General features: G+C 39.3%; 1 protein-coding gene across 1 annotated transcript; it reads left to right on the top strand.

The window, feature by feature from the left end:
- The first annotated feature begins 1031 nt into the window (after positions 1 to 1031).
- On the top strand, positions 1032 to 2545 carry LOC145032432 (uncharacterized). Its single transcript, XM_078981242.1, has 4 exons — positions 1032 to 1251; positions 1365 to 1449; positions 1540 to 2014; positions 2124 to 2545. The coding sequence occupies exons 1-4, from the start codon at positions 1224 to 1226 to the stop codon at positions 2352 to 2354; spliced, it is 819 nt and encodes a 272-aa protein (XP_078837368.1). The 5' UTR covers positions 1032 to 1223; the 3' UTR covers positions 2355 to 2545.
- The last annotated feature ends 12043 nt before the right edge of the window (positions 2546 to 14588 follow it).

Raw genomic sequence — 14588 nt, forward strand, 5'->3', positions numbered from 1 at the left:
TTTTTATGTTTGAAGTTGTATTATGTATTTCCAATATAAAAAAAAAAAATGAAAAATAGGTTGAAAATTACTCCAAAAAATGTGTTGATTCAAGTTGAACAATTTTTTACATACATTATGTTTTTCTACATATACACAAACATAAAATTTAAAACCAAAATAAAAGTTAATACATGAAAAAATATGTATATTATTAAACAAGAAAAAAAAAAAAAAAAAAAAAACTTTTGGACATGGTCCATAACTCCATATGGACGTGTATATATAATGTAAGGCTTATAAGCCTTTGTCTTCCCAATCACCCAAACCACCTACTGTGAAACCAAAAAAATTTATGATTTAAGACAATTTAGAGCTTTATACTCTAAACAAAAAAAAAACCATTCCTATTTTACACTTATTAGCCAAAAAAAAAAAAAAATTAGAAAACCTTATTTGCGTCGAACCGGTTTTTTGATCCTTTTCTGAACCGGTTTTTTCCCGTTTTTCTGAACCGGTTTCTAATAAACCGAACCAGTTTACATATGTTCGAATATTTTTTGGGGTGAACCGGATTGGAACCGAACCGGTTTTGATGTGAACCGGTTTTGACTTGTTGGACTTGAACCGAACCGGTTTTCTGAACCGGTCCAGTTCATAAAAAAAAACCGTTTTTTGCATGCCTAGGTGGTATGATATAAAAACTAAAAACAAGTTCTACAAAAAATTCACATTGATTTTATGAGGCCCGAATGTATCAACATATTTGCGGGTAATTTCTAGATATACCCAAATATACCATACTCGAATTAAAACCTGATCTACCCGAACCTAAATACTCAAAGTGCAATACAAGTTGGGTATCGGTTATTATTAAAAAAAAAAAAAACTGAACTACTATCCGAATATCTGATCAACACCGAAGAATAAAATATGAAAAGCAAAAGAAATAAGTATAAAAGAAGAAGAATAATTAAAAGTTATGGGGCTAATTTGAACCTAAAGAACTTACGGGGCCCACATGGAGCGTATTTGATCAACTGACAACCATCCTTCCGCTCCTCCGGTCTTCACTCGCTTGTTGCCGCCCTTTTCAATTTTCAAAAACTTCATCTTTCTTTTCATTATTTTAACTCCAAATATTCAAAATTAGACACCCAACCTCACAACTCAAAAGGAATTACATCATTAATTCATTATCATCTCTGTTGAATTCAGATTTCAGGCACTTATTTTCGAAAAAAATGGATCCCCATCCTACACCTTTTCCTGGTACCATGATCTTGTTCTTATCTTGATGAATTTTAGATTTTTATTTATTTATTTTTACAATTCCATTGGTGATTAATCCTTGATTTCTCCATTTCTTCGATTGTTCAACACAGGAAACAAAACCCAATCAGTGAAATCAAAGTACAAAAAGATCTCTGAAGCACCGAAACAGAAAACCAAAGAAGCACCTCCTCCAAGGTGATAATATAGAACTCGTGTAGTCGTGTATCTAATTTTCTCTCTTAGGTGTTCTATCCCGAATCAACAAATCTGTTTGTGTAATTTCAGGCTCCGGAGAACTTTTGGTACGATAAGGAATCCCAATGTCCCAGAAAAACCAGTTTCCGAAAAACCGAAAGCAAAACCTTCGAATCAGATCGCTTTAAAACCACCGGAGATTGCACCGGTACCAAAAGAAGAACCGGCAAAGAAAACCCCTCAAAACGGGAGCAACGACAGAGCAGCAGCGAGGAAGAAGAAGAGCGTCGTTTTCTCTGAAAAAGTTGAAGGATCCGCGACGAAAAACTCTCCCGCTAGAGAAGTTGACGGGGTGGTAAAAACTCCGGTGAGACCACCGTTTACAACAAAACCTGTTAGAATTCCGGGGACACCGTATCTCAGTGCTGAAAAATGTAGCAGTTGCCGGTTTGATAGGCTGGAGACGGCGTCGTATTGGCTCGGTCAGATCAAATCGTCGGAGTTCGTCGGCAAGCATTTTGTCTCCGCCGCTTTCTTCCGGCTTGCTAATGATTGCAAAGCAGAGGTTTTTTATTAAACTCTTCGTTTGTGTAACAACTGTTTTCACTTATACATAATATTTTTAATCTTTAAACGCTTCTCTTATCTACTTTTTTTCTTATAATTTTTTATAGCCTACTCGAAATCTTCAAACAGAGCTAAAGAAATATTTAGGTCGCCATGGGTACTTATCTACTAGGACTGAATGGAAAGATGTGTCTCGTATATATGGACTAATGGGAGAAGGGTGTGCAAATAAAAGCAAAGAAGACAATGTGAACTTTGTTTATGAAGTGACGACTATACAAAGTGATTCCAAGTGTGTTCAAGAACAAATAGAGAACGAGAATGATGAGGTGAAATAAATATACGAAGGAGGTTAGTTTGAAGTAATTAAATGTGTTTTTCTAGGGTGATTATGAAAGTGTGTGTTATTAGATTTGACGTGTGGTTATATTAGTTTGTATTGATGTGTGGTTATTTAGTTTTCATTGTGAAAATTTGAGTCGTCTTTTGTGACATGTATACTTTTAATTACACAAGGTTTGCTATTGGAGTTTCGGAGTATTGATATTAGAATTTCTGTTAGGTTATAGGTTCTCGTAGTCTTAATATCTTGTAGGACTGATCCAAAAATTTTCCTTTTTCATATTCGATTGATATTTATATTGTACCCGCAAATTATTTTTTAATGACTTTTTTTATTAAAACTTTATAGCTAAACCAAACTCACCCCACCTCACCTTCCCTCATCTTCTTCACCACTTCCATATGGTATGTAAACATGCTAAACTTCTCGTGTGTTCGGATCGATTCGTTAAAAATTCGACTTAAAATTGATTTTAAACGAAACCGAGCTGAACTCGAGCTTAGGATTAAACTTGTTTATTAAACAAGCTTGAGCTCGAGTCTTTGTTACTATGTGCGATTAGGCTTGTGAGTCTAACGAGCCTCCATATATAATATAAACTTTAGAATTTTATTTTTATACATTAAAATAAATAAATATTTAATAAACACCATTTTCTTTTGGGCTTAAAAATTTGGACCACTTAAATGTATCAAGACATTTTGACAATTTTAAATATTTTGGGCTATATTGTATTTGGATTTATAATTAAGGATTAACCTATTTGTTTTTAAGGTAGCCAAATTTTTTTCCCGAAGTATCACCGGCACATAAAATGAATTTCTGAAAAAATTAAACTACTGGACAAATTTTGAAGTGCGTAAAAGTTTGAGCCTTGACATTGCCGTTAAATCAAGCTTAGTATTATTTCGAACCTTGATAAACATTAGCTAATGACAAAATTACAAGTTTGGTCCCTGTGGTATACTAAAAATCATATGTTTGGTCCAAAATGTTTCGGAGTTGTACCACTCGTCCAAAAAATGAATTCTATCGGAGGTTTGGTCCAAATGTTTTTGAAAAAAACTTAAAATGACTGATTTACCCTTCATATTTTGTTTTCATGTATTTCTTTTCTTCCATAAATTAAAAGAAAATTACAAAAATAAAATACCACCCATCCTCTCTCTCTCTCTCTCTTCAAGAAAACTCAATAACATCTTTCGCCACCACCACCATTCGACCACTGCCAGCCACCTCCATCACCTCCTAACCTTTTTCTGCCACTTCATCTCCACCTAAAAATCATTCTAGAAACAAAAATCATACACAAAATCTAGGTTTGTTCTTGACTTCGCCCCTAAAAATCATTGTAAGCTATGATGCCTCATCAAGTGATGAAGAACACACACTCACATTCAAGAACACATTTATGAAACCCATATTTGATGAACATACATACACATACAAAATCAAAACTGATGAAGGGTTTTCGGATGAACACATTCAAGAAGAAGAAATCAAATTCAGTTCATGGGTTATCGAGTTCTTCATCTGAACACACACATGGAAAACCTGAAGACAAAACAACAGATGTAACATCCTGTTTGAAATAGTAATTAAATAATAAACTCGAACCCCATGATGCAAATTTATATCTTATATTATTTTATAATGGCCCTAAAATCCATAATATTTAGCGAGGTATTGGTTTCGGGGAGCCAAATGTCATGATTTGGATTTTCAAGGGTTAAAGTGTATTTCTGGGAATTATTTGGTAAAGATTTACAGAAGTCAGGGGGTGTTTGGTAATTATTGGACTTAGATTGAAAGAATTTTGAAATGTTGAGGGTTAAGTGGTAACTTCTGGGACTAGAATTGTAATGAATTATTAAAGATGAGGTTTATTTGGTAAATAATGGATTGAAGTCGAAAAAGAATATGGAGTGAGGGGCTGAAAGTGGATTATGAACAAAGATTGCATGTGATTGGGTATAAACCTGTCATTTCGTTCGTAACCCTAACCCTACCCTATCATTTTGCAGCCGCCACCTTCACTACCATGTCTCTCCAGCCGTTGTCCCTCCATAACCACCTATGTGAGCTGTCAACTAGCACCACCGCTGAGCTCCTACTGTTGGTGATAACGAGGACTACCGAGAAGGACGCCATTTATTCCTCTTCATGCGGTCATTGTTGGTATCACGTAAGGAACACCGAACAACTGCCGCCGAACAACCGCCATCGCTTCCCACTTCCGTTGAAGAAGAAGCTATCACCGGACGTCGCAACTACTATGGTTGCTTTTCTAACCCATTCTCCTTCCCCACCTTCTTCCGCTATTGCGTTGCCACTACTTCCTCATCGGCTGATCCTTTTCCAATGACATCCTCCGACTTCTGCACACCACCTGGTGGGTGAATTTGTTCTAGTTTAGTGTAGGTTGTTGTTACTGGTTGTGTATATCGTGTGTGTGGTTGTTTGGCCGAAGAATTAGGGAGAAACCCACCATGGCAGCCAACCATGGTGGTTGATGCCTTTAAACCATTTTCTACTACTACAAGCCACCGTGGGGTGGTGGCTATGTGAGTGTATCGTTAGATGGGTGCTGCTTGGATGGACTTCATGAGAAAAGCTACCACCACCACCACTACCGTAAGGTGGTGGCTGTCACCGTCTACCACCACCTGCCGCCACAAGGGTGGTTGTGTGTCTTTTTTGGATATTTGTTGTATATATGTTATCATTGTATCATGGTCGGAATAATCAAGGAAAAACCCATAACCACCTCCGTGAGGTGGTGGCTGCCGCCCTCTGCCGCCACCAGCCACTGTGTTGGGTGGCGGTGTGTATTGTGTGTTTGGATTGTTAGTTTACATGCTTTGACATATTTAGCCTAAAATCATAACCACCACCGTGAGCAGCCATTGACCATCACTACCCGAGGTGGTAGTGGGTGGTGCCTAACTTGATTAATAATTAATTATCCTATAAACTTAACAAATGGACTAATTGGAACGCAATTGGGTTGGAAACCCTAATTAGGGTTTAGAAAACCCTAATTATGAATTTGTTGGTTTGGACTTATCGGGACCCGTGTTTTGGGCCATTGGAATTAAATTATGAATTACACCTGATCACATCGTATGATTTACCTAGTAGAATGATGAACTTAATAGATTAAGTCCTTAATGGGTTAAGTAAGAACACTTAACCCTAATCGTCATTTTATGTGCAACCCTAATTTTGCTTGGGCCTTGAGTTTTTGTTGGGCTTTGGTGATTGGGCTATTGATGGGCAATCCAAGAACAAGTATATATATACTAGTATATTTGGATTGAGATTTAGGATAAGGCCCAGTAGAAAGGAATGGGTTCAATTTGGAAAATCGGGCCATATATTGGGCTTTGGTTTAATGGTTGACTTTTGGGCCTTTGTAGTGTGAGTTGGACATTGGGCTTGGAACCCAACTATTAATTGGGTGTTGCTTTGATGTTGATAGTTTGGGAATTTTTCATCAAGCAGCTAGGGTTTCGTCCGCATGACTTCAGCAGTGTGAGGTGAGTCTTCCTCACTGTACTCATGGGTCGAAGGCATGAAGGCTGACCCATTGGATTAGATATCCTGTTATGTGATGGTATGTTATCATGTTGTAGTGATCTGTTAGATATGTATCCTGGTATATAGGATGATGTTATGCTTAAGGATCTGTAGATCTGTCTGATTGTCGATTGATTGATTATATGCTTATCTGCTATATGTGCAAATATTTGTTGGTGGCTGAGGCTTTATTGCTATGTGTGTGAGCCAACAGACCGGGGGTATTCCAACCTAATGGTTGATTAGGCCCCAAGGTATTCCATCCCGATGGATGATTGGACACGGAGGTTGATTGGGCCTGGGAATTTCCAACCCGATGATTGATTGGACCTGACATATTTGTCATTGTATACGGTGAGACTAGACTACTTCATGCATCAATCAACAGGCCTAGGGTATTCCATCCCGATGGATGATTGGGCCCATAATATGTTAGCATTCTAGCCGGATGGTTGAGGGCCTAGGGTATTCCATCTCGATTGATGATTGGACCCATAGTATGTTGGCATTCCAACTCGATGGTTGAGGGCCTAGGGCATTCCATCCCGATGGATGATTGGGCACATAGTATGTTGGCATTCCAACCCCATGGTTGAGGGCCTGGGGTATTCTAACCCGATGGTTGATTGGACCCATAGTATGTTGTTTGTGATATATGTTATTTTGTGTGTTTTGGTAATTTGGGGGAACTCACTAAGCTTTGTGCTTACGGTTTCAGTTTATTGTTTCAGCTACTCCAGATGTTTTGACAAGGCAAAGGCGTGACCGTATGCATCCTTGTGTTTTTGGAACTTATGGTTTCTGGGATACTCTGATATGAAACTATTTTGAAAATTTTTTATAATAATTAATGGTTTTTGATTGGTTGAAAAAGTTTTAAATTGGCTTAAATTTTATGGATGTTACAAGTTGGTATCAGAGCCTTGGTTTGAGTGAATTGGAGGAACACTCGTATGAATCAAGTCTCAAACCAAGGAAAAGATTTTCAAAATAATTTTCAAATGGTTTTCAAAATACTAAAGGAGGATGCAGAGTGTACAATCAGCCGGAGCCAGTAAGTAGACCCCAAAATACCATACATTTATTTGATATTGTGATATGTTAGAACAACATGCTAGTGATAGGCTAGGGATCTTCAGGAACTACATGATAGAATTGTCTGATTATATGATGCCTTAGTTCCTATACGATTCTCTTGTTGAGATGAACTGTGACTCTTTCGCGTGTGAACTGGCTATTGAGTGGATACACTAAGTCACATATTGCATGGTTTAAAAGATCTTAGGCTGAGAGGTTTGGTCCTACTGCACAACTCTCATCTAAGTCTAACCATTGTGGGATTGAATCTTTTAGCCTAAGATTGTTTAAACAGTGGGGTATGTGATTGTATTCATGCGATAGTCATCTAGCACCAATGGAGGGTTGTGTGGCAAGTGTGGTATGGATGAATCGTATGGGGTCAGCCGATCAGTAGCATTATTGAACGAGGTAGCGGTGGTTTCCTTGGTTTTGGCGCGGTTCATAGTGGGTCGGCATAAGGAAGGATTAGCCACTCTTGAGAGAGTAAGGGCACGACGAAGATGCGCACAAGATGTTGGGAGTCTGAGATCAAGGATTTCATGGGAGGATCTGTCAGATCTTATTGCATTTAACGTCAGTCGACTACACTACACGAATGTTTCTTGCCTTGTGCTTTGTGGAACTCATGAGTGGAGTGAATTAGGCATTAAGTGAATATGTCAAATCACGTGTGAAAAAGGTTGGATTGTCTGAGTCCAACCGTTTTAGGGGTGAAACTGTTACTCTAAGGATTATCCAAGCCTTGTTGCATATGATTGTATTCATGGAATGGCTAATTGATATTATGAGGAGTTCTTCAGCAGCTGATGGAAGAGGGGGTGTGGGTGAGTCCTAGGATAGCCTAGGGAGTATTAGTGCGGTGGTTTCGCCAAGGAGCAGGTTTCAGAAGTATTTTGTGACTAGGACTTAGAGGACCTTAGATAATTCTGGAGGAAAGTATGGATAGGTGTGGAAGGTAGTATTTGGCCCGTACTACTAAAAGCATAGGAACCATATTCGACTCAAGGAATATCTCGGGGATTATAAGGATTGGTCAGGGAAGGTACCATGGTTGGATACCATGGTTTGCAACAATGGTTCTGTTCCTGTCAATCTTTTGGTTGTGGTTGCTCAGACATGAGGATGGTCCTAGTATTTGGTGTGAGCCCAGTGGTGTTATCGATTCTAGTTGCATGGTGTAGACCTAGTAAGTTTTGGTTTGAGGCTTCGGGGGGTTTTGATCGAGGTCGGGATGCGAGTCGCGGGACTCAAGAATGGAGTGATGATTTTTGATCAACTTGAGTTTTGCATCTGGAAGTAGAATGGTTGATTGATGGGTTGGAATATCAATTTATAGGGAAAGGATTGTGCCATTTCAGTTTTCCGAGTTTGAAGGGGTGAGCAGGCTTGTGACCCTAGGGTCAGATTGTATTCCAGCTTGGGTTCGGTTAGTCGCAGGGGTTGGCGACAATATTTTAGCATTGGTGAGTGAAGGTAGGTTGATGTGGCATGAGTATCTTGTGAGGCGTACGTGATCACAATCCCTACCCATAGGAGCTAAGGTCCGGTTCGCCTTGGATCTCTTGTATAGGGCATCAATGATTCATCGTGCGATCTATTGCACTTTCGAGATTGGAGACTATGTCTTGGGAGTAGTTTGTAGCCCGATTTAGGGTAGAGGTTGCTTCAGCTAATGCAGTTCAGCTGTGGACGATTGAGTTGTCGAGTGCGTCAGGGTACGAGACCTTGAATGATATGATTTATAGAGCCCGAGAGCGGAAGATTTGTTTGGAGCACATTGGAAAGAGGGGTATTATGTGGGAGGTCTGCGGACAGGGTCCCACAGGATGGTTATTCAACATTGTCAGAATTTAGTGGTTTTAGTAATCGTTATTGATTGGCGGATGAAAGTGCCAAGGGAAGTAGCTTGTTGAGGTATTGGTTGGAGCATCTATTTTTTGGTCTTCAAGATTTAAGTGTAGTATCATTCAAGCATTAGGGACTATCGGTTTCACTAGGATTCAAGAAGTGTTCATCTGGTTCTTAGAAGAGCATGATCTTTTGGGATTGGCTAGTAATGGAGCACTAGTTGGAAAGAGCTGGTTGTCATCGGATCAATCGTTGGAAGTGAAAAGGATTGAGAATTCTCCAATTTTCATGTATTATGAATACTAAGTTGAATCTAAGTGGGGGAGAATCGTCCAGGAATGCAGAAGCAGGAGCAATTTCGAAACTGGGATAAGTTTCACATTCCCGTCAGGGAGGAAGGCGGCCCAAGTGGTTGTGTGGTTTGAGGGTTGTGTGAGTTGGGAGTTCAGTAAAACTCCCCAACATGTGAATCGTGTCTTCTCGGTGCTTGATAGCAAAATTTGGGGAATCTGGTTGGGGTTCCAGTCATGAATTGAGTGCATTCCGGGTGTTCAGTCGAGTGTGTGCTCGACTCTGAGGGTATTTGCATTGATAGATTGAGGGTAAGGCATAGGGTTGCGAATGTAGTGAGGTGAAAATATTGTAAAACTACGGGGGATCCGTAGCATTCAGTAGTAGTCAGTTGGGGTGAAAGTGTTATGAGACCGTGGGATGACCCATAGCATTCACAGATTCTTTCAGATGATTAGGTCAGGGTGTGCCAGTTCGCAAGATTGTGGGTAGACCATAACATGATTGGAGTCAGGAAACGATAGGTCGTTGGTGGCCGGGCATGATGTAAGACTACAATTATTCTGGTAGCATTCACTTTTCGCATTGGATACGCTGGCGACAGGTTGTCGGCCTATTACAATTGGATGGACCAGAAGGATTGATGGAGCCATGAGTGGTGATATAGCTAGGGCAGTTATTGCTAGTCGAAGTCATTCGGAGGTCACGTGGGGCGACTATAAGATTGCTCGTTGGCTTAGCAACTGGTCAGGAATCCGATATTCCGAATGAGCTTTCTAACAAGTATAAGTATACTTAATGGAAATTCGGACTATGACTCTGTCTTCTAGTAGGAACCTTAGGTTATTAGAAGTTAAGTAGCTAGTTAGGAGTTGAGTGCAATGAATTCGGCAATGTTTTAGTGTGGGCGGTCTTTCAGGGAGCCAGACCATCTCGAGACTTTAGATTTCAGATTCAGTAAATGTGATCATATTTCAAGGAATTCATTTATCTTCAGGTTTCAGAACCCTACGAGGGTTGGTTACGGTTCCATTGGAAAAGGTTGGGGTATGGTTGTACTTATGGCCGTGTTGCTCAAGTTATTTAGCGTGTCAGGATATTTATGGAAGGATTTCGAGGACGAAATCTAATTTAAGTGGGGGATAGTTGTAACATCCCGTTTGAAATAGAGTAATTAAATAATAAACCTGGAAAACCAATATATATATATATATATATATATATATATATATATATATATATATATATATATATATATATATATTGTTTTATAATGGCCCTAAAATCCATAATATTTAGTGAGGTGTTGGTTTTGGGGAGCCCAATGTCATGATTTGGATTTCGGGGGTTAAAGTGTATTTCTGGGATTTATTATTTAAAGATTTTCATAAACCAGGGGGCAGTTTGATAATTATTGGACTTAGATTGAAAGGATTTTGAAATATTGAGGGTTAAGTGGTAACTTCTGGGACTAGAATTGTAATGAAATGTTGAGGGTTAAGTGATCACTAAATTAATTCCAAATTAATTCTTAATAAATACTAATTAAATAATATGATTTATCAAATTAATATATTATAATTATAATATATAAATAAATTACAATTAGCCTTATTCTCAAAAGTCCATCCTATCAAATTACAATGGTGAAGGAAACCCAAAAGGACCATGCTACAATCGGGTCAAGTACATCCCAATTATAGTTATGGGCTTAGACATCAAATCCAATAGTATCATTGTGTTGTGGCTAGAATAATCTAGGAAACCCCATAACCACCACTGTGAGGTGGTGGATGCCGCCCTCTATCACCACCAGCTGCTGTGTTGGGTGGCAATGTGCATTGTGTGTTTAGATTGTTAGTTTAGATGTTTGGACATATTTAGCCTAAAGTCATAACCACCACCATGAGGTGGTGGCCGCCGCCGTGAGCCGCCATTGACCACCACTACCCGAGGTGGTAGTGGGTGGTGCCCAACTTAATTAATAATTAATTAACCTAGAAACTTAACAAATGGACTAATTGGAATGCGATTGGGTTGGAAACCATAATTAGGGTTTAGAAAACCCTAATTTTAGATTTGTTGGTTTACACTTATCGGGACTCGTGTTTTGGGCCATTGGAATTGAATTATGAATTACACCCAATCACACCATATGATTTACCTAGTAGAATGATGGACTTAATGGATTAAGTCCTTAATGGGTTAAGTAAGAACACTTAACCCTAATCGTCATTTTATGTGAAAACCCTAATTTTGCTTGGGCCTAGAGTTGAGCCTTTTGTTGGGCTTTGGTGATTGGGCTATTTATGGGCCATCTAAGAACAAGTATGGACTAGAATATTTGGATTGGGCTTTAGGATAAGGCTCATTGGAAAGGCTTGGGCCTAATTTGCAAAATTGGGCCATATGTTGGGCTTTGGTTCATTGGTTGATTTTTGGGCCTTTGGAGTGTGAGTTGGACCTTAGGCTTGGAACCCAATTATTAACTGAATGTTGTTTTGATGTTGACAGTTCGAAAATCTATCATCCAGCAGCTAGGGTTTCGTCCGCGGGACTTCAAGAGTGTGAGGTGAGTCTTCTTCACTATACTCATGGGTCGAAGGCACCAAGGCCGGATGTGACATCCCCATTTTCACAGCAAGGAAAGACCGATTTTGTTTATGCTTTTATAATAAAATCAGAGTAGTCTTTCAAAGAAAAGTGTTGCGGAATTTGTTCCGAAAACATAATTTGATAAAAATTTATCAAAGCATTTGTTACAGAAATGTATTTTCATTATATTACAAACTTGGGATGTCAACATCGATACTATTCATAAGCATAAGCAAAACATCAAAATCCATAAGACAAAATTGGTCTTGAATACTATATAGGCCTTTACAACATTCTATATATTTTCTATTGGCCTATAAATCCATAATCTCTTGTCAGATCATCCAACTATGCCCTTGCCACTACCTGTAATACAAGAAACTAAGTGGGTCAGGCTTGGGAGCCTGATAAGCATATAGGGTTTTCAATCCACAATAAATAAGTTTATTAATTTCATCAAACCAAACAAACCTGATTACACGTTCCCATTATCCTCACTTTAGGTCCCTAAAGCATCTAATAAAAGGGACCTAGCCTAAGGATCATCATCGAGGTACACATTACTGCTGAGGCGATTCCTTGACCATAAATGTCCATAAGGTAACCATGAGGGGGATGGAGTACATCGGTGAGCACATCGTTCACAAGCACCTACAGGTTGCGAGCCTACTAGCGTTCCACTGGACTTCCTAGAAAAGTCTGTGGCCGTCATCTATACTCTACTAAATGACTATAACATCGTCAATGTCGAGGCCTCTCATCATTTTATATCATCACACATCAACTATTCCATCTACCCATGTTTTACTCAACATATTTGTAGATAAAAATACATATACAGTTCAAATCTAAAAAACAAAGTTTAAAACTTTCATAAAGCATAGATCTCAAATAAACAAACAATATATATATATATATATATATATATATATATATACACACACACACACACACAGAGCATATAATTTATATAAATTACTTCATATCTATGCGTAAGATGAAAATGACTATACAATCACTTGATTAGGTGGTGATTAGACAACAATTCGTTCCTTGAAACAATCTTCTTTGATGAAACTGGGAGATTTGCTTGAAAATCGGGTTCTGTGTGGGTAGAGTTTCAAACCGAAAAACTCTTTTTCTTGGAGACTTCGGGCTCCCCGGGGCTTTCTTCTAGTGCTAGGAAGGTTCCCTAAGCTTCGGGGGGGTTTAGAGTGGCTAGCGAGAGAGTAGAGAGTGAAAGAGAGAAGGAATTTACAAAACAATTTGGGTAGCCTCGCACCCTTTTTATAGGTGGCCGAAGACTCATTTTACGTTGGGCGTAACTTCGGTATGCAGGGTGTACCTTGGTACGAAGGGCGTACCTTCCTATGCGGCGCGTATGCGGGAACAGATGTCCGAAATCTGTTGGATCTACATGGCTCGCTTCGGACCGCAATGTGGGGCATATACACCTCGTACACAAGGCGTACATGGGTACGCTCAGCGTACCCTTCGTATGCAAGGCATTTCTTCGGATAAGCCTCAAAGTGTGTGCCTCGAACTTCAAAAATTCTTAACCTTCGCATACGAGCTTCGTTTTCGACGTTCTTTATATCCACGCGTAGGTAAGACCGTACTCTACAACTTTCGTTTACAATCTGTCGGCTAATTTTGACTTTATTTTTAAATTTATATTTTTAATAGTCTGGGACAAGAAAAGTCCATTAACAATTCATAACTTCTTCATCCGACGTCCGTTTTCATCTGTCTTTTTACCGTTGAACTACTATCGATGAGGTCTTCGATTCTCGTTTAGGTTGTGTTGGCTAAAAATTGCTTGATCTATAATTCGAATTTCGGGTTGCACACTTTTATGCCAAATCTTAGAAAATTCATAACTTACTCATATGAAGTCACATTTTGACGTTCTTTTTATGCATGCTCTCGGTTTAACGTATATACGACTTTCATTTAGATTTCTAAGGCTAAAAACCACTTTATCGTAAATTCACTTTTTACATCCCACAATGTCGTTCTGGTTCTGTCGCGAAACTTCGACAGACCGTAACTTCTTCGACCAACCACAATGTTGTGTCGGTTCTATCGTGAAGTAGTTGAACTATCCTCGGCTCCGAATCAGCTCCAATCACACTCCTACACATACAATATTTCCTTTAATTACCCTTTTCATACTAATAACCCCTTAAGGGTCAACTTTGGTCAAAGTCAAAGTGAACATCCTGGTCAAAGTGAACATCCTGGTTGACTCAACACGCCGAGTTGGTCCATTAACTCGTTGAGTTCCATAAATTAGGAAACTCTAATATCGCGATCCGACTCATCGAGTTTTTTCTCAACTCGCCGAGTTTCATCCTATAATAGAGTCGGGACTTCTCTAATCATGTAACGACCCAAAATTTAAGACCAAAAATTTCTTTTAATAAAACATTACTTTAAGCAAAGTCATCATTCCAAAACATAATCTGAGTATAAGTTTTCAAAACACATGTTCATTATCAGAGTAAACATTCCCAGGTTGTCTAATCTATGGTGTGTGCCATGCGATCACCCCGAGCTCTTCCCTCCGCTACCAGAAGTACCTGAAACCAAAACTGAAAACCGTAAGCACGAAGCTTAGTGAGTTCCCTACCCTACCACATACTATGCATAACCACATACTACATATACTGGGCCACGCCCGCTATCTTGGGCCTCGCCCCCTACCTCGAGCCTCGCCCGCTACAACGACCCCGCCGCTCCAGGCCCCACCTGGCTTCGAGCCCTGCTCGGATACATATCTGTTTTACTTAGGCCTCACCTGTCACAGGGCCCTGCCCGCCAACAAATAATATCA

This window comes from Lactuca saligna, chromosome 2 (genome assembly GCF_052625555.1).
Source record: "Lactuca saligna cultivar CGN05327 chromosome 2, ASM5262555v1, whole genome shotgun sequence".
NCBI lineage: Eukaryota > Viridiplantae > Streptophyta > Magnoliopsida > Asterales > Asteraceae > Lactuca > Lactuca saligna.

Coding starts and splice junctions, on each gene's coding strand:
- LOC145032432 (XM_078981242.1), top strand. CDS start 1,224: ATGGATCCCCATCCTACACCTTTTCCTG. Junction 1,450..1,539: donor AAAGAAGCACCTCCTCCAAG/GTGATAATATAG, acceptor GTGTAATTTCAG/GCTCCGGAGAACTTTTGGTA. Junction 2,015..2,123: donor CTAATGATTGCAAAGCAGAG/GTTTTTTATTAA, acceptor AATTTTTTATAG/CCTACTCGAAATCTTCAAAC.